At 46.8% G+C, this 18387-nt stretch overlaps 1 protein-coding gene across 9 annotated transcripts in view; it reads left to right on the forward strand.

Annotated features, from left to right (window-relative positions):
- LOC115160061 (myosin phosphatase Rho interacting protein) overlaps positions 1-18387 on the forward strand; it is a 106076-nt gene that overhangs the window by 62553 nt on the left and 25136 nt on the right. For 4 of the 9 annotated variants that reach the window (XM_029710328.1, XM_029710324.1, XM_029710377.1 and 1 more), the window contains exons 6-16: positions 3514-3730; positions 5165-5687; positions 7074-7221; positions 9088-9198; positions 12432-12488; positions 12668-12736; positions 12861-12950; positions 14515-14627; positions 14791-14829; positions 16310-17117; positions 17215-17331. In XM_029710328.1, the coding sequence (XP_029566188.1) occupies positions 3514-3730; positions 5165-5687; positions 7074-7221; positions 9088-9198; positions 12432-12488; positions 12668-12736; positions 12861-12950; positions 14515-14627; positions 14791-14829; positions 16310-17117; positions 17215-17331 (2292 nt within the window). Of the gene's footprint in view, positions 1-3513; positions 3731-5164; positions 5688-7073; positions 7222-9087; positions 9199-11626; positions 11758-12431; positions 12489-12667; positions 12737-12860; positions 12951-14514; positions 14628-14790; positions 14830-16309; positions 17118-17214; positions 17332-18387 lie in introns of those variants that run through there. The other 5 variants (XM_029710349.1, XM_029710394.1, XM_029710385.1 and 2 more) reach the window with 3 other exon arrangements.

An 18387-nucleotide genomic window follows, 5' to 3' on the forward strand; every position in this document is an offset into this window, starting at 1 on the left:
CTGATTTCAAATGATCAACTAATCATCGAGCTTTGATCATTTGAATCAGGACCGAGTTTGGGGACCGCTGCCCTATTGTATAATGTACTCCAACAAACTGAATGGTCTTATTGTAACAGGGTGTATGGCGGATATAGGACCAGTACACTGTAGCTTAAGATGAATCATAACGATTAGGTATAATGGACTGGTTTGGTATGAAGTCATGTTATTGTATTGAATTTAAGAGGCTTGTATGATAACACGACAGACACTTTTGCCCTGAGGGGAATTGAAATGAAATGTCCATGTCAGTACATGTTTACACTACAGAGGTTCTCTCTGTTAGAGTTAAATACGTGAAAAGAAAGAAGAGGGTAACGGAAAGGTAAGAGGTTTTAATGACTAGATGAAGTAATGGTATTGAATATCCTCCTCTGCAGACCACACACTTTGCGGTGCGGTTTGTTATTTTCCTTTCTTCCTTTCATTTTGATGTGATGCCAGATTTGTGGCGGGCGCAGAGACTGGCACCGAAGCTCATTGTCTGGGTCTTCTAATGGCAGTGGACCGAAACAGACCCCCCCCCCCCTCCCACCACCACCACCACCACTCTGAGTCTAGTAGACACTAACAGCCTCATTTGCTTAAGGGAAAACACAGACAGAGGGATGACCCTCACTTTTATGCCATGTCGGCCTCCCAAGTCCTGTGTTCCTGAAGTCTGAGTGTAGCTGCTTTCTGTCTGTCTGTCTTGCTTTGTCTAATTGGCTTGTCTGTCTGCCCCCTCTCCCTGTGCCCTCCCTTTACCCACTCGGTAGCAGTAATTACTGGTGCTGGCTGGCAGCATTCTGCACAGAAACCACAGAACAAATGCAGGGGCCAAAACTGGGTTAACAGTGCTCTGGATCAGGAAAACCGCCAGTGGGGGCCAGAGTTATTGCTCCTTCCTACAAAACAATGTCTCCATGACTTTCTGTGCTTTTCTTTTATATGTATGTACAAGTATGGTATGTGTTGAGTCAATGACACTCATTGACATTCTGGCGGAATCCACTTGCAGATATACGGTACAATGAGTCAAGGCCAAGCCATGTAATTAAGGTTGTTTACTTGAGAGAGTGACGACGCTTTCATTGCAGGTTCCAGATCGGTTTCCGTCATCGTCGCGTCCAGGTCTGACCAGTGCTGTTTGACCGATCGCTGTACCGGAGCGTAATTATAGGAAACAGGTTGTCACATATGTGCATATTCAATGTAAGACTGAATGTTTCTCCACTTTCCCATTACTAAAAACAGTGCTAAGAAGCCATTTCCACCTGAAACCTCTCCACCCACTTACACGTGTCTCACCAGAGATTCCTGTCTGCTCTGTAAATACGTAGGCACAGAGAAACATCTGTTTGCTTTCTGGGAAGTGGTTCCAAGGCAAACAGCACCTGACAAGGAGAGGTTAAGTCCATTGTATTTTGACAGGCCATTCTGGTGTTGCTGGCTTTTCGTGAGAGTGGCCAGAAACGGTCTTTCTATGGTCCTCTCTAGTTGAAACCCCCCCCCCCCCGGGACAGAAATGCGATGTTTGCTCCTCCAAATCCTTGCTCCTGGCTATATGGTCTTGAGTAGCAGGGACTTTGAGGCACGAGGGAAGTTAATCTGCTCCGCCGTGGCAAGGGGCCACCGGCAGGGCATTAGTGTTTCTCCATGTCCTGTTCCAGGCTTCAAGAATCTTCAATCCTGTTGAGAAGACCAACCTCTGGAATGGACCCCCATAAGGTTCCGTTGTCAGGCCCACCTGACTGAGAAGACTCACTGTTACTGCTAAGGAAAAAAAGGGTTATTGTCACATACAGTGGATAGGTGCAGTGAAATGTGTTGTTTTACAGGGTCCTGGAACAAAGTAGAGTTAAGGGCCTTGCTCAAGGGCACACCAACAGATTGTTCACTTTGTTTGCTCGGGTATTAGAACCAGTGACCTTTCGGTTACTGACCCCAACCCTCTAACCACTAGGCTACCTGCCGCCCAATAGATCCACCCCCTAACTGCAAAGGCTCTGTGTGATTTGCAGGGTGTATGAAGTGTCCGAGCTGTCATTTTTCCACCAGAGACATGAACGGACATGCTTTGAGTTGAGCCAAACTGGATGTACTTCGATCCTGAATGGCTACGCAATCCCAATCTCAAACCTTAATCCCAATTCCAATCAATCCAGGTGGAAGTGGATACTCTTATACATCTTTCTTGTTTCAAAGGCATTAATTCAGGGTTCAGTGGCTTGCCTCCATATGTGCTGTTTGAGAGGGGATTGGCCGCCGATAGCAAGGGTCTATTCAGATTTCATTATCTCCGGCCACACGTAAACATATCCCAGGGCCTCCCGAGTGGCGCAGCGGTCTAAGGCACTGTATCGCAGTGCTAGAGTCCTCACTACAGACCCTGGTTCGATCCCAGGCTGTGTCGCAGCCGGCCGCGACCGGGAGACCCATGAGGCGGCGCACAATTGGCCCAGCGTTGTCCGGGAGGTTTTGGCTGGCCAGGATGTCCTTGTCACATCGCGCTCTATCGACTCCTTGTGGTGGGCCGGGCGCATGCACGCTGACCATACACCGTTTCCTCCGACACATTGGTGCGGCTGGCTTCCGGGTTAAGCGAGCAGTGTATCAAGAAGCAGTGCGGCTTGGCGGGGTCACGTTTCGGAGGACGCATGGCTCTCGACCTTCGCCTCTCCCGAGTCCCATCGCTGCAACTCCTGTACGGACAAGACTGTAACTACCAATTGGAAATCAAGAAAAAGAGGTAAAAAGTACCCCCCCACAAAAAAAATACATATCCCAAGAATATAGTCGCAGGGAAAAGAGGAAGTAAGAATTATCAGTATCGCAAAATGTACTCTCTGTCTACCTTTTTATTATCCATTATTACATGCCAAAACGGATTTGTTTTGTGTGTATGTGTACTATATGCACTGAATGCAGGTATTGGTAAAAACCATAAATGAGCGGGGACTTTACAGTAAATATACTGCCTTGTTATTAACAAGCATTTGAAGACATTAAGTATGAAGTCAGGCATACGTCGTCACATCTCTATCCCACAGAATGTTTCCCCTGTCTGTTCTGTCCTCCACAACAACAACAGGTGTGACTGCCATGAAGGAGCTCTTTGTTCTTTGTTGAGCTGTCTGTCTGCCTCTCTTTCTTTCACTTTGCCCCTCCCTCCATCCCTCTTAAGTCTGTCAATCTGTGCTGTATTGAAACAATACTCTTTGTACATACTGTCTCTTCGCAAAATGTTTATTGAAAACGCTAAAGGAACTCTTAGTCATCGGAATACATGAGAAAAGCTCCCCAAAGAAAGATGCTGAACACATGGACTCGATAGATGGTCATGATTCATCTTCATTGTTGACATGTGTAACGATTGCATTTGTCTCTTTCCTCCTCCACTGAACCCTCTTGCACTCTTGTCTTTCCCTCTCTCTCTCCCTTCGACCGTTCTCGTTCCCCCTCTCCCACCCCCCACCTCTACCCCCCCAGGAGCCCGGCCCAGCCAAGGTGACAGTGACCAGTAGCGGGGGCAGTATCCCCTGCCTGCCCAGCAGTATAGCCAGTGCAGAGCGGGTGCCGGCCAGCCGCTCCACCCTGTGGCAAGAGGAGAGGTGGAGCAGGGCATCCACCATCCCCTGCAGCCGCAGCGCCTCCTGTCTCAGCCAGCTGACCCAGAGCCACCCGGGGTCAAGCGTCACCAGAGAGGGTGAGGAAAGACTGGAGACACACGTTCACCAAAGCACCTGAGCCAATACGTTTTTGGGTGTCAGCATAGCAGTCATTTTAGTTTGTAATCAACATCCAAGGCAGTTATTGGACGCCAATGTTGATATCCTCGCTCTGTGTTCATGTACACTACCTGGTCAAATGTATGTGGACAACCATTCAAATTAGTGGATTCGGCTATTTCTCATCCATTGCTGACAAGTGTATAAAATCGAACACACTGCTATGCAATCTCCATAGACAAACATTGGCAGTAGAATGGCCCGTAATGAAGAGCTCAGTAACTTTCAATGTGGCACCGTCATAGGATGCCACCTTTCCAACAAGTCAGCTCGTCATATTTCTACCCTGCTAGAGCTGCCCTGGTCAACTGTAAGTGCTGTTATTGTGAAATGGAAATGTCTAGGAGCAACAACGGCTCAGCCGCGAAGTGGTAGGCCACACAAGATCATAGAACGGGAACCCTGAGTGCTGAAGCGCGTAGTGCGTAAAGAAAATGGTCTCTCCTCAGTTGCTAAACTCAGTATCGAGTTCCAAACTGCCTCTGGAAGCAAAGTGAGCACAACAACTGTTCGTCGGGAGCTTCATGAAATGTGTTTCCATGGCCGAGCAGCCGCACACAAGCCTAAGATCACCATGCGCAATGCCAAGCATCGTCTGGAGCGGTGTAAAGCTCGCCGCCATTGGAGTAGTGGAAACACGTTTTCTGGAGTGATGAACCACGCTTCACCATCTGGCAGTCCGATGGTCGAATCTGGGTTTGGCAGATGCCAGGAGAACGCTACCTGCCCGAATGCATAGAGCCAACTGTAAAGTTTGGTGGATTGATGAATCATGGTCTGGGGCTGTTGTTCATGGTTCAGGCCCCTTAGTTCCATTAAAGGGAAATCTTAATGCAACAGCATACAATGACGTTCTAGACGAATCTGTGCTTCCAACTTTGTGGCAACAGTTTGGGGAAGGCCCTTTCCTGTTTCAGCATGCCAATGCCCCTGTGCACAAAGTGAGGTCCATACAGAAATGGTTTGTCGAGATCGGTGTGGAATATCTTGACTGGCCTTCACAGAGCCCTGACATCAACCCCATCAAACACCTTTGAGATGAATTGGAACGCCAGGCCTAATGGACCAACATCAGTGCCCGACCTCACTAATGTTCTTGGGGCTGAATGGAAGCAAGTCCCCTCAGCAATGTTCCAACATCTAGTGGAAAGCCTTCCCAGAAGATTGGAGGCTGTTATAGCAGCAAAGGGTGGACCCAACTCCATATTAATGCCCATGATTTTGAAATGAGATGTTCGACGAGAAGGTGTCCACATCCTTCTGACCACATAGTGTACATGCTTATGTATTATTTTCTGCCCAACATTTTTGTCATCTTTCGCTTGCTCTGCTTTGTGTGTGTATGGTTCAAGACGGTAGCTCCCTGAGCGGCGGACGCAAGGTACGAGTGGAGAGTGGCTACTTCTCCTTGGAGAAGACAAAGTCGCCGGAGCCCCCCCAGCCTCCCCAGCACCAGCCCCTGACCACCTCTACCTCCCTCGGCGTCCTCCACCACAGGTACAGCCCCTGTGACTCCCCCTCGTACCCCGACACGTCCCTGAACTACCCCTCCTCAGACCCCCTCCCCTCCCCAGGCGCCCTCCTCTCCCCTAGCTACTCCACCGTCAGCTCCTCCCAGAGCTCCCTTGACTCGGAGCCCAGCAGCAACGCCCTGAGCTGGGACAGCCGAGGCGGGGCAGGTGGGAATGTTGGAGGTGGTGGGGGAAGAGTGGGCCGACCAGGCAAGGACTACGTGGTGCTGTCGAACGTGCCGCGGGCGCGCCGGCTGAGCCACCGCGAGGCCTTCCGCTCGGACAAGAAGAGGGTGGAGCTGAGGGCGCGCACACGCAGCCCCGGACGGGAAGAGGTGGCCAGGCTGTTTGGGCTGGAGCGCAGGTGAGGATATTGAGATGACCCACCACACACACGCGCACATTTATTTCACTTATGCACAAAGGCACTTAGAAACAGTCAAATCCACACTACACACCGCATTGCTTTGTAAGCCCACCGACTATATTGAATGTAATCACGCATGCGATCTTCAGTGTTTTGGTTTTGAGTCTACCCTCGACTAAATTCAATTACTATGATCTTCATGAGCTGTATTGGTCTTCTGGCACCACCTAGTGGCAGCAGTCCTTGAGATCCTTTTCTGCCTCTGTGATAATTGCATTGCTCTCTTGGAGCCAAATTTAAAACCGACTTATGTTTATTGCATGCGTATTTCTGCCTCTGTCCAGCTCTGTCTACTTTGCTATTTTGTTTTTTTTTCGTCTCTTCCAGGAGCTTCTGACAATTTGCCCTCCCAAACCTTCCGCCTCCGTCCTGCTGCGCCCTGCTGGTTACCGCTGACTCCTGCTTTCTCTCATTCCACCACACACACACACACACACACACACACACACACACACACACACACACACACACACACACACACACACACACACACACACTCATTCACTCACAATCTCACTCACACCTGGTCCAGTCTCCTTGGCTAACGCTGCTGATGCTGCCATTGCTGCTGCTCCTGGGAACATGGTCCTTAATCCTACAATGATCCTCCTTCCTCTTCCTCTCCATCTGAAGTTTGATCTCTTCACATAACACTCTATACTCATCATACTCTATCAGTCTTTTGTGGACCATTTTCCTTTTCTAGTTGCACTTACACATTCTCTCTATGGAATATGTGTTGTGCCAAAATGATTAACCAATGTAGTCATTGATCAAAATGTTCTTGCATTCAAACCAGACTGATACTATAGATTTATACATTTTTGGCACAAAGCAGCCTCCATAGTCCTGCTCTGCTCTTTTAGTTAACGCACATTGACGCTAGGACCTTGACAGGATTTTCTCTTTTTTTGTTTGTTTTTGTAGCTCATTTGATTGTGTGTTATATCCTGAAGCGTGGCCGGCTGAAGAGTAACACGCCTTTATAAGAAGAAAGGCTGCAGACGGTTTTAGTAGCAGCGGTTTGAGTTAGAGCCTCGTGTTTTACTGGCAAACCATCGGCAGCTTTTCTTCTTATAAAGTCGTGTTACTCTTCAGTTATTGGAAACAAAATGCTGTCACTTAAGTACAGCAAGAGATGATGATGATGATGATGATGATGCATAGCTGACGTTTCAAAGACCCTATGGCATGCCGTTCATGTGATACTGTTCATGATAACGTGTGTGTGTGTGTGTGTGTGTGTGTGTGTGTGTGTGTGTGTGTGTGTGTGTGTGTGTGTGTGTGTGTGATGCTGACGGCATATGTGTATGTTTTCCACAGGCGTTCTCAGGTGATAGGCAAGTTTGAGTCAGGGGATGGGGAGTGCGTGGAACACATGGACACCACCTCTCCTTCGGAGCCCTCCTCCAATACCGTGTCTGTCCAGAGGCAGGGGCGTAGCGAGAGACGCTCCCTCGCCTGCAAACAGGTAACCCCCCCCCCCCACACAACACAATGTGACACAAGGCTGTCGTTAGGGGTCATAAACCATACATGGCACCTAACATTAGCTGTCGTTAACATTAGTAAACCTACAATCCAATTTACAGAGAACTCTCGTTCATCGTGAACCTTCCGTTAATGCTTCAGTTGACGTCAATATGAAGATAACCGTGTTACAATTTACGTGAATACATACAGTACAGTAGTTTACAGTGCATTCGGAAAGTATTCAGACCCCTTGACTTTTTCCACATTTTGTTACTTTACAGCCTTATTCTAGAATGGATTCAATTGTTTTTTTCCCCCTCATCAATCTACACACAAATACCCCATAATGACAAAGCATAAACAGGTTTTTAGAAATGTTTGCAAATGTATAATTATTATTCTTTTTTTTAAATATCACATTTACACAAGTATTCAGACTCTTTACTCAGTACTTTGTTGAAGCACCTTTGGCAGCGATTACATCCTAGAGTCTTCTTGGGTATGACGCTACAAGCTTGGCACGCCTGTATTTGGGAAGTTTCTCCCATTATTCTCTGCAGATCCTCTCAAGCTCTGTCAGGTTGGATGGGGAGCGTCGCTGCACAGCTATATTCAGGTCTCTCCAGAGACGTTTGATCAGGTTCAAGTTCGGGCTCTGGCTGGGGTAGTCAAGGACATTCAGAGACTTGTCCTGAAGCCACTCCTGCGTTGTCTTGGCTGTGTGCTTAGGGTCATTGTCCTGTTGGAAGGTGAACCTTCGCCCCAGTCTGAGGTCCTGAGCGCTCTGGAGCAGGTTTTCATCAAGGATCTCTCTGTACTTTGCTCCGTTCACCTGTGCCTCGATCCTGACTAGTCTCCCAGTCCCTGCCACTGAAAAACATATCCACAGCATGATGCTGCCACCACCATGATTCACCGTAGGGATGGTGCCAGCTTTCCTCCAGACGTGATGCTTGGCATTCAGGCCAAAGAGTTCAATCTTGGTTTCGTCAGACCAGAGAATCTTGTTTCTCATTCTCACTGACGGTCCTTTAGGTGCCTTTTGGCAAACTCCAAGCGGGCTGTCATGTGCCTTTTTAATGATGAGTGGAAGAGTGCTGCAGAGATTGTTGTCCTTCTGGAAGGTTCTCCCTTCTTCACAGAGGAACTCTGGAGCTCTGTCAGAGTGACCATTGGGTTTTTGGTCACCTTCCTGCTGATCAAGGCCCTTCTCCCCTGATTCCTCAGTTTGGCCGGGCAGCCAGCTCTGGGAAGAGTCTTGGTGGTTCCAAACTTCTTCCATTTAAGAATGATGAAGGCCACTGTGTTCTTGTGCACAGTGGTGAAGACATTTTTTGTAACTCTTCCCCAGATCTGTGCCTCGACACAATCCTGTCTTGGATCTCTACGGACAATCCCTTCGGCCTCATGGCTTGGTTTTTGCTCTGACATGCACTGTCAACTGTGGGACCTTTATATAGACAGGTGTGTGCCTTTACAAATCATGTCCAATCAATTGAATTTACCATAGGTGGACTCCAATTAACTTGTTGAAACATCTCAAGGATGATTAATGGAAACAGGATGTACCTGAGCTCAATTTTGAGTCTCATAGCAAAGGGTCTGAATATTTACGTAAATAAGGTATTTGTTTTATTTTTTTCAAATTTGCAAACGTTTCTAAAAACATGTTTTAGCTTTGTCATTATGGGGTGTTGTGTGTAGATTGAGGGGAATAAGGTTATAAAGCAACAAAATGTAGATAAAGTTAAGGGGTCTGAATACTTTCCGAATGCACTGTATACGAGCTGTAGTGAGTGTTTTAGTAATATTTCATAGCCAATGGATTCATGTCATGTCGACCCTATATGTTGGGCATTTTCAGGAGATGTCATTGGATGCTGAGAAGGAGCGTTGCGTTCCTAATGTGTCCTGCTCTTTCAACTTCCGGAGGGCAAAGTCCCTGGACCGCCGAGTGACCGAGTCCTCCATGACTGTGAGTGCTGGGCAGTGCTTCACTTTACGCAAGGTTACTTTACTTTATGCTAGGTTACTTCACTTTAATTAACGCTAGGTTACTTTACATTATGCTAGGTTACTTCACTTTAATTAACGCTAGGTTACTTTACATTATGCTAGGTTACTTCACTTTAATTAACGCTAGGTTACTTTACATTAGGTCACTTTAGTTTGTGCTAGGTTGTTACTTTGCGCTAGGTTACTTCACTTAACACTAGGTTACTTTACATTAGGTCACTTTAGTTTGTGCTAGGTTGTTACTTTGCGCTAGGTTACTTCACTTAACACTAGGTTACTTTACATTAGGTCACTTTAGTTTATACTAGGTCAGGCCTGGGCAATTATTTTCCATGGAGGGCCACATTAGAATATATTTTTGCCAGCGCTCAATAAGCTCAAGTTGCAGGTCAGTGGGAGCGTTATCCACATTGGAGGTGAAAGGAGAGGATACCAACAGCATGTCATTTTCCATCACTTTGAAATCCTCAAAACAACAAGAAAACTCAGTTCAAAGCACGCAGCATCGATGTATACTTCTCCCACTGGTCATCTGATAGGGAACAGACTAGTAGTGTCGGAAGGTGGGTGAGATTGTTGGCCTCTACTTGGCGGGTTGGGAGAATTCATTATCCCTTGAAGGCTTTGACAAGGCTGTACATCTGATGTGCAAAAAGGCCCTTCCCTTGTAGTTTGGAATCCAGTTCATTCATGAGTTCAATGATGTCCACAGTGAAGGCAAAATCAGCCAACCATTCTTTATCTTGCAGTTTGCAGTTGAGGGAAATCCACATACTTTCCCTTCATTTGCAAAACTCAGCAATCTCCGACTTCAGGTCCAACACCCTTTTTAAGCACCTTCCCCAAACTCAGCCATCTCACATTTGTGTGGTAGGGGAGATCTGCATGACCTGACTCTCTTTTCCAACAGTGAGACAAACTGCCTGTGGTTTAAAGATTGTGCCCTTATGAAGTTTACCACTTTAGTGACTGTATCCACAACATGGCTCATTTTCAGAACACATGTACAGAGCACCTCCTGATGAATAATGCAATGTAGGAAAATAATTTTCTGATCTGGGTTCAGCTCAGCTACTTGATCGTGTATCCTTTTCAAAAGGCCAATGTTTTTTCCTGTCAAGTTTGGGCACCCATTAGTGGTCACACCGGAAATTTTTTCAAAACTCAGTTCCTAGCTTTGCTATACACTTATTAACCTCCTCCAATAAATCTTTACCTGTGTTTGTGCTCTTCATTGACTGCACTGAAGCAAGCTCCTCTATACTTTCAAAGTCTGGGGTTATGCCTTGTAAGAATATCAACAACTGCATCACTGCTCTCATCCAGGGCCAAGGAGAAATAGTTGAAATCCTTTACCTTGTCTTTCAACTGTTGTTCCATATTCTCTGCGATGTCCTCAACACTCCGTGTCACTGTTCGTCTTGACAGGGAAACATTTTCAAACAGCTCTTTCTTCTCGGGTCAAAGTATTGCTGCAGAGTCAAGTAAACATTCTTTAATGAATTTGCCCTCAGCGAATGGCTTGCTATGTTTAGCAATTTTGTGGGACAGTACATAGCTAGCTCTCGCAATTCCGTCGTTTGCTGAATGCAGTTTTGTGAAAAGTCCTTGCTGCTTTTGCAACTGAGAAAGCAACTCTTTCGATGCACTTGCCCTCTGCTCAGAAGACATATTCCTAAATTTCTCTGCATGCTTCGTCTGGAAGTGTCGGGACAAGTTGTAGTCTTTCAAGACAGCGATGCTCTCTTTGCACACTAAGCACACAGCTTTCCCTGATACCTCAATAAAGACATTTAGATGTCCACTCTTGCTGGAACACCCTATATTCATTGTCTACTTTCCTTTTCTTTGAAAAACTCATTTTAGCACAATTTCTAGCTAGCTACTATTTGTAACTGTGAAGTGTGTGTCAGTCACTGTCTGTCCTCGTGCAGTTGTTATTTATACGTGCCTTCAAATAAATGTCCCACAAGCAGTGGGAGTTAAATCATTACAGAAAGGCAAGTATTCATTGGGCTTTTAATCTGAATAACAAATACGTTTTTCCAAACTTTACTATCGCAAATTCTTTGATCTGAGCATGATTCCGCGGGCCGTATTGAATCAGGTCGCGGGCCGCATACGGCCCCCAGGCCGGCCTTTGCCCAGGGCTGTACTAGGTTATGTTACTTTACCCTAGGTTACTTAACCTTACCCTAGCTTACTTCACTAACAGATTACATGCATGGCTCTCAGTGTTACTTAGATCTGATCTGGGAACTGTCCCGGGGTGGTGTTAGTGGTCCTCCTGTCAACGTGTGGACGGTATGGCCGAGCTGCAGCTGCCAAAATAGCCCCCCCACAAACCCCCTCTGTTATAAATAGCTGGAGTGAAGGGTGTTAAAGCGCCAGCTCTTTGTGCAAAGACACACAGAGAGCGAGGGAGAGAGGGAGTCAAGTGGAAGAGAGAGTGTGTGTGTTAATGAGTCTCCACCAGACCGTGGCCGTGCCACACCTGATGAGGATCAACAGAAACAAGGTAGGGGTTTGGATGTAGCGCAGTTCCTGTTTGTTAACCAAACGGGACGGTTTAGTTCTGGTGGTCTAACAGCAGACGTTCTTGGTTTGCTTAGTTGAGCAGTGAGAGTTTGGCGAAGAAGGGCTCACTTGTTGTGGATCGAGTGGTCATTCATTGAGTCTTTGTGTGGATGAAACCATTGAAGGGGTTCTCTGTCTGCACTGTGATTGCTATATTAGTTGAATGAATCCAAGTCTAATATAAATATAGCACTATATAGATGTTTTGGACATCTGAAGACTGTAGCAGCTCTGTCGTAATGTAAACAAAAACATTTTTTTTTTTTTATGCATTTGCAAGATTACTGTCTTTCAGGGTTCAATGAAAGGTCGCTATTGGGTTGGGTGGGCCACTCTTCCCATTAGTGGAATCTGGGTGGCAACGTGGACTGAAAAGCTATTAGCTGTTAGCTGCTGAGCTGTTGGCTGTTTATTGGGAGCATTGCAGTGAGCTGTCTGGCTCTGGACAAAAATCTGTTAGCTACATTGTTAGCTGAGAGCTATTACATATTATGCGTAAATGACTACCGATAAAACAGTGAACACTGATAATGATAGCCATGAGCATAAGCTAGTTGTAAATCGCGTGTCATGAATTGAAGCTGTTGTTGATTTTTGTTGTTGTTTTCACTGTAGCCGGATCTGTTGAATTTCAAGAAAGGATGGATGACCAAGCTATACGAGGATGGGATGGTAATCTACTTTATTAGCAGAAATCATTGTTGTGTTTCTAAATGATTAGCAGTGCCTTATGACATCTCTCATGGATTAGGAGAGTATGCTTTAACAAAAATAGTACATTTTTTATATATATATATATATATATATATATATATATATATATATATATATATTTTTTTTTTTACCTCTAGTGGAAGAAACACTGGTTTGTTCTCACAGACCAGAGTCTACGATACTACAGGGACTCAATAGCTGAGGAGGTAAGACTCACTGAATTACTTCTATACCCCCCCCCCCCCCCAAAAAAAAAAAAAACAATGTATGCAGTGTAATGTTAATATCGCCCTTGACATTTTTGTTTATATTTTTGTTGTTTTATTCCAGGCTGCTGATGTGGACGGCGAGATTGACCTGTCCACCTGTTATGACGTCACAGAGTTCCCAGTACAGAGGAACTATGGCTTCCAAATCCTTGTGAGTGTCTTGTGGTTATACTTTGCTCATCTATACCATCGATCAAACCTAAAATGGTGCATACCTTTCACATCTCTAACAAATTGTTGTTCAGCCGTGACCCTGCGCTCTAAAAACAGCGTTGACACGTGGTATTGCCGTCGGCATTGGGTTTGGTCATTTCTCTTCCGAAACATTTATTTGTCCCATCGTGAGGGATGTCACTTGACCTATCATCCCCCTGTGAGAGAGTGACATCATTGGATCTAAGTCTGCCACAGACGTTGCTACCCCGTCACCAACACCCGGAGGCCCTGAATAACATGTTTGTCTAACCTCGCTCATTCAAAAAGACCAACCTGGTCTTACGTCGGCATTTACTCGATGTTGGCGCCTGCGTGTTTTGGAAAACCTGTTTTCCTAAAAATAGTTTTGAAGGCTTTCGCCTTGAGCATTAATGGCACACGGGATAGAATGTGAGACAACCTTCCATAGGAGGAGCACGGTGAGGATGATTACCTCGCGATGCAATGTTTCCCTTGACTATAGGCCAAAGGCTTGATCCCTTGGCGATGGGCCACGTCCGAAACGTTCTCTCTAAGCATCGATGTCAATGCGGGAGACATGCCCAGATTCTGAAGTTAGTGTGAGGCCCCATGGACACATGACATCCATGTCTCTTCTGCTGTGGGGTGGTTATTGTGTTTACATTGGCTTAGAGCTGGAGCCAGCTCTCCTGGCTCTTCCCTGGTTATTTTCTGTTCGGGGGGTCAGAAATAGAGCAGTGGGAGCAGATCATTCTCTCTTTGGCTGAGAACAACACCGGTTTAGTGACAAGAAATGAATAACTCCAGTATTTATAACACCTTTTAGTGCTCTGTATTACGGGCAGACCGGATGGAGGCCAGGAATGGGGCTTGACCCAGCGGGGGAACCACCGAAACAGAATGATGTAAATGAATGTAACATCCAGTAGAAGCCCTGGATGGAGAGTGCACTCGTTTTTGTTCATTCATCGTCGGGCTGGGCGATATGGGCAAAATCTCATATCCCGATATAGGTCATTTCATATCCCTATTAATGATGCATACATATCACGTTATCGCACATTTTCTGTAAATTCAATGAATAAATACTTTATATAAAATGACCACATGTAAAGGCCTATTTCTTACTACCTTTTGAATTATACTCAACAAATAAAAGGTACTTACTCATATTTGATTATTTCTCCTTTTATTTAGAATTTTTGTGCACATTTTCAATTAAGCATGTAACAAAATATAAAATATGAATGTATAAAATCTAAAAAGGTAAATAGAAAACTTAAATATAGGCCTAATATATATATATATATATATATACACACACACATTTATTCATTTTGGGGGGGCTTGCCTGTTTTGCATGTTATTTTGGCATTAATTCCTGTCACACATCAATTTGCATTTGGTACCTTTATTAGTTAGCTACTACTGGTCGATAGGAGTGCATCTTAAATAGTACTGGTCGTCACCGTCCACTAGCCATTCTAACACTGTGCCCCTCCTGCCCTTCTCTCCTGCCCTGCCCTCTCTTTGTCCAGAGTAAGGAGGGGGCTTGCACCCTGTCGGCCATGACCTCGGGAATCCGCCGCAACTGGATTCAGGCCATCATGAAGAACGTGCGACCCACCATCGCTCCTCCCGATGTCACCCGGTAAGACTAACACACAGAGCGTGAGAGGGAGAATGTCGACACAACCCGCCACTGACAGACATAACAATTTCCTCACTTTTATTTACTCTCACTAATCTCTCTCCTCCTCCTCGTCCTCCTCTTCCTCCTCCTTCTCTGGTATTTCCACCCTCTCTGCTTCCAGGAAAAACATCTCTCTGAAACTGTCGGTTCTGAAGCCCAGGTTGGAGCGCTTGTGTGTTGATCCACGCCCCCCCCCCCCCCCCCCTCTCCCCTCTCCCCGTGATGTAATGGTTCAGTAATGCCTGCCTGCGTGTTTGTCGTCCCGCCCTGTGTCCTGAACATTGAGTAATGTCTCCAAGTAGTACTGCTCGGGAAGTCTGCTGCAGTATGCGCACCATCAGTCAATTGAAATAATAACCTATTTTACCTGGCTCCATCAGCGTAGAAAACTATTGTAGATTGATAAAAGATGATGTATAGAGATAATGAAGAAGAGACAAAAAAACGAGACGTAGGCCTATAGTTTATATGGTAACACTTACAGTATGTGTTTTGCTTTGATTAACGGTGAAAAGGCTGCTGGAGCACGAGCAGAGACAAGCGTCAGTGCAACCACTGTCCTGTGTGTATCGCGGCAACCGAAGTATTACGGTTTTGTTGTCGGATCATTTAGCCCCCTGTGCTCGTGTTTCTGCCCAGAGGTCTTGTCTTTCACTGGGGCTCTTCAGATGCCTATGGACTCTGTATTGGGTTCAGTGTTTCCCCTAGGATTTTCTTCAGCAGTGGTGGCAACGGTAGTGGGGGAGTTGGCGCATTGACATCTTAGCTGTTCCCATAGACTTCCAGTTGATGAATATAGGGGGGTTTAGTGTATAGGGTTTTACCCCTGTTTACTGAACTCGCGTATGGCTGTGCTGCTGTCCGACTCGGAGGCGGCTCCCTCGAAACAGGAATGTGGGATATTTTTGGCGTTCCTGCGTAGACACCTCGCGGACATCTCTTCTCTTGGATTGTACCCTCTCCCATTCCTCTGACCCCCCCCCCCCCCGGAAATAGACTTTACCGTCAGCCCACTTTTTTAGGTGCGCACTCCCCATCGCAGTTATAGTGAATGCCAAGCAGTGTGCAGATGACTGTGACCACATTCCCCCGCTCGTCTACTGTGCGAACGCCTAAAGTTGAGAAACTGCAGTGCGCTCGCCTCAAGTCTCGGATTACAGACATGTCTTACGAAAGAGAAAGGCCAAATCTGACCTGAGGCCCATCATGCACTCACTGAAGTTTGGCCCAATTCTCCCAGACTGCTTTAGTGCTAAAATGTCCCAATGTATTCCTCTCATTTGCTGTTGTGGTTTAAGCTTACTTTGTGAGCACAGAGATGTTTTGTCGTAAGTGAATAGTTGATGTTCTGTAGCAGTGTGTGTGTGTGTGTGTGTGTGTGTGTGTAGCTGAGTTTGCATGGGCTTCTTCAGTGCATTTTGAGGGTATCGGCATTGGTCACATCATTGGTCGTTATCTGGGGCGCAAGATGATTGTAGGTCAGGGATTCTGCACGGTCATCCTTGCTCAGGCCGATCCTCTCGAACATGCTGATTTGTCTTAACACCAGTACTGAGCGTCTGAAGCCATCACTGACCAGCCTCTTTCTCTCTCTTCCTCTCCATTCATTTCCTTCTCTCTCACTCCTCCCATGTCCTCAGCTCCCTCCCTGAGGAGAAGACCAGAGGGCGGGTGGTGCTGCATCCGTCTCCCCAGCCAGACCCTGACCCCAGCCCCGAGAGCCCCCGGGTGGAGGTCCGGGTGGTCAAAACACAGAGGTCTGTAGACCACGCTCCTGCCACAGTCGCCGCCCCCGCCTCGGAGCCACGCAAGAGCCGGGTCCGAGAGCGTAGGCGAGAAGGCCGCTCCAAAACTTACGACTGGTCCGAATTCCAGCCCGGACAGACGGAGGACCCCAAGAGGGACAAAGCACCAGATACTGTTGACCTCAGCTCTGCTTCTTCCTCTTCCACCTCCTCTTCGTCCTCCTCCACGTCTTCCCTGGCGTCCTCCCCCGTCTCCACCACCTCTTCCCCACCAACTTCCTCCTCTATTTCGGCCCCTCCACCCAGCCAGGGCTCCGCCGTGGCAGCCAGGGAGGAGGCAGAGCAGGAGCGGGGGCGGCGACGGGATGAAAGACAGCAGCGCTTTAAGCAGAACACCCACGCACCCAGCACGGTCACCACCACAATGACCGCCACTGTAAATGCAGTGGGGGCCGAACCGAGGAACCCCGGGGAGTCCCAGGACCAGGGGAGGATGGAGGTCGACCACCCTGAGCCTGGTGCGGCGGGGAGCGGGGAGAGCGATGGCAGAGCCCCCGACGTGCAGGTGGAGATCGAGCAGCGGTGGCATCAGGTGGAGACCACGCCGCTCCGAGAGGAGAAGCAGGTGCCCATCAGCACCACTGACGCCTGCCTCACTGAGAGACTACCCCCACAGGAGCTGGCTGCCCTTCTGGACAAAGAGGTAGGCTTTTATGTACACCGGCCAAAGCTTCAATATTCTACTGTGTGTCATTATAATGAAGAACCATGCTGTATTCTAATGCATGTGTATGATGCAGCTGGGGCAGACCCAGAAGGAGCTGGCCAGACTGCAGGAGCAGAACAACCTGCTGCAGGAGCAGCTCGAAGATGCCAGGGGCAGAGAGCACAGTGCCAGGGAGGGCTACGTGCTACAGGTACCACACGCCAACAGTAGCTGATCACTTCTGATTAGATGGATATTAGTTCCAGTTAGTTGGCTATTATTACAGCTTGAGAGATTACCAATCATGTCGCTTTAAATCATTTTAAATGATATGCCCTTTTTACTGTGACTTCATGTTTTGGAGGGGTTTTTATCGTTTGATATTCTGGCTCGTTTTCGCAGCAGGGTTTCGTATTCAGTTTGTATATTACATTACTGAACAGCTTAGCGTGAGACACAGTATTTTACAGTCGAAGGCAATGTTCGCACTTATCGTAATACAAACTGATAGGTTGAGGATGTCGCGCGTGTGGCGTCTTTGACTTGTGCGTGTGCGATTCTACTAACAGGTGTGGGGTCTTAGTCTGAAAAACAGATGTGCATGGTTGTGGTGCTCTCGGCATGGTTTCTCCCGTTAACTGTTTTTACGGAGTCTCACATCTACTGGGGGGGGGGATGATTGGTTTGACGCCGAAGGTAAGAACCTAGAGGAGCTTTGCCGCTGTGCTTTTTCTTTCTTGTCGTTCGCGCCATCCTGTCCTCTCAGCCTGGTTTTTTTTGTGCATGACTTTTGGGTGTTTGGGAGTATGCATGGTTGCATTCATCTCTGTATTCATTTACAGTTTGTGTTCCCACGTTCGCACATGTAATGATGCCACACTGTACTGGCACATTGGACATTTCCTCATCACATTCGCCCTTTCTTTCCTTCAACATGTATTATAATTATGTGTGAGTTGAAATATCAGGGGTAATAGAGACCATTTTACTCATTTAAGTTTCACCATCTATTCACAGTTGAATATGTATCTTGTTCAGTCACCTTTATATTCACCAGTTTGGATTTTATTTTTTTCATTATAGTTATTTTCCATTTTCACCCTTGAGGTCACCCTGAAAAAGCACAGTGGGAAGCTTGGGACAAAGCTTTTCAAAAGATATCAAAATATATCAAATCTATATTGAGATGGGAATGAAATTCCTGGGTTTTTCCTCATAGCCCCAGAGATGTGGTTCACCGTAACTGTGGGGGTAAATAAAAGATGAT

The sequence above is a fragment of the Salmo trutta genome, chromosome 2, assembly GCF_901001165.1.
Source record: "Salmo trutta chromosome 2, fSalTru1.1, whole genome shotgun sequence".
Lineage (NCBI taxonomy): Eukaryota > Metazoa > Chordata > Actinopteri > Salmoniformes > Salmonidae > Salmo > Salmo trutta.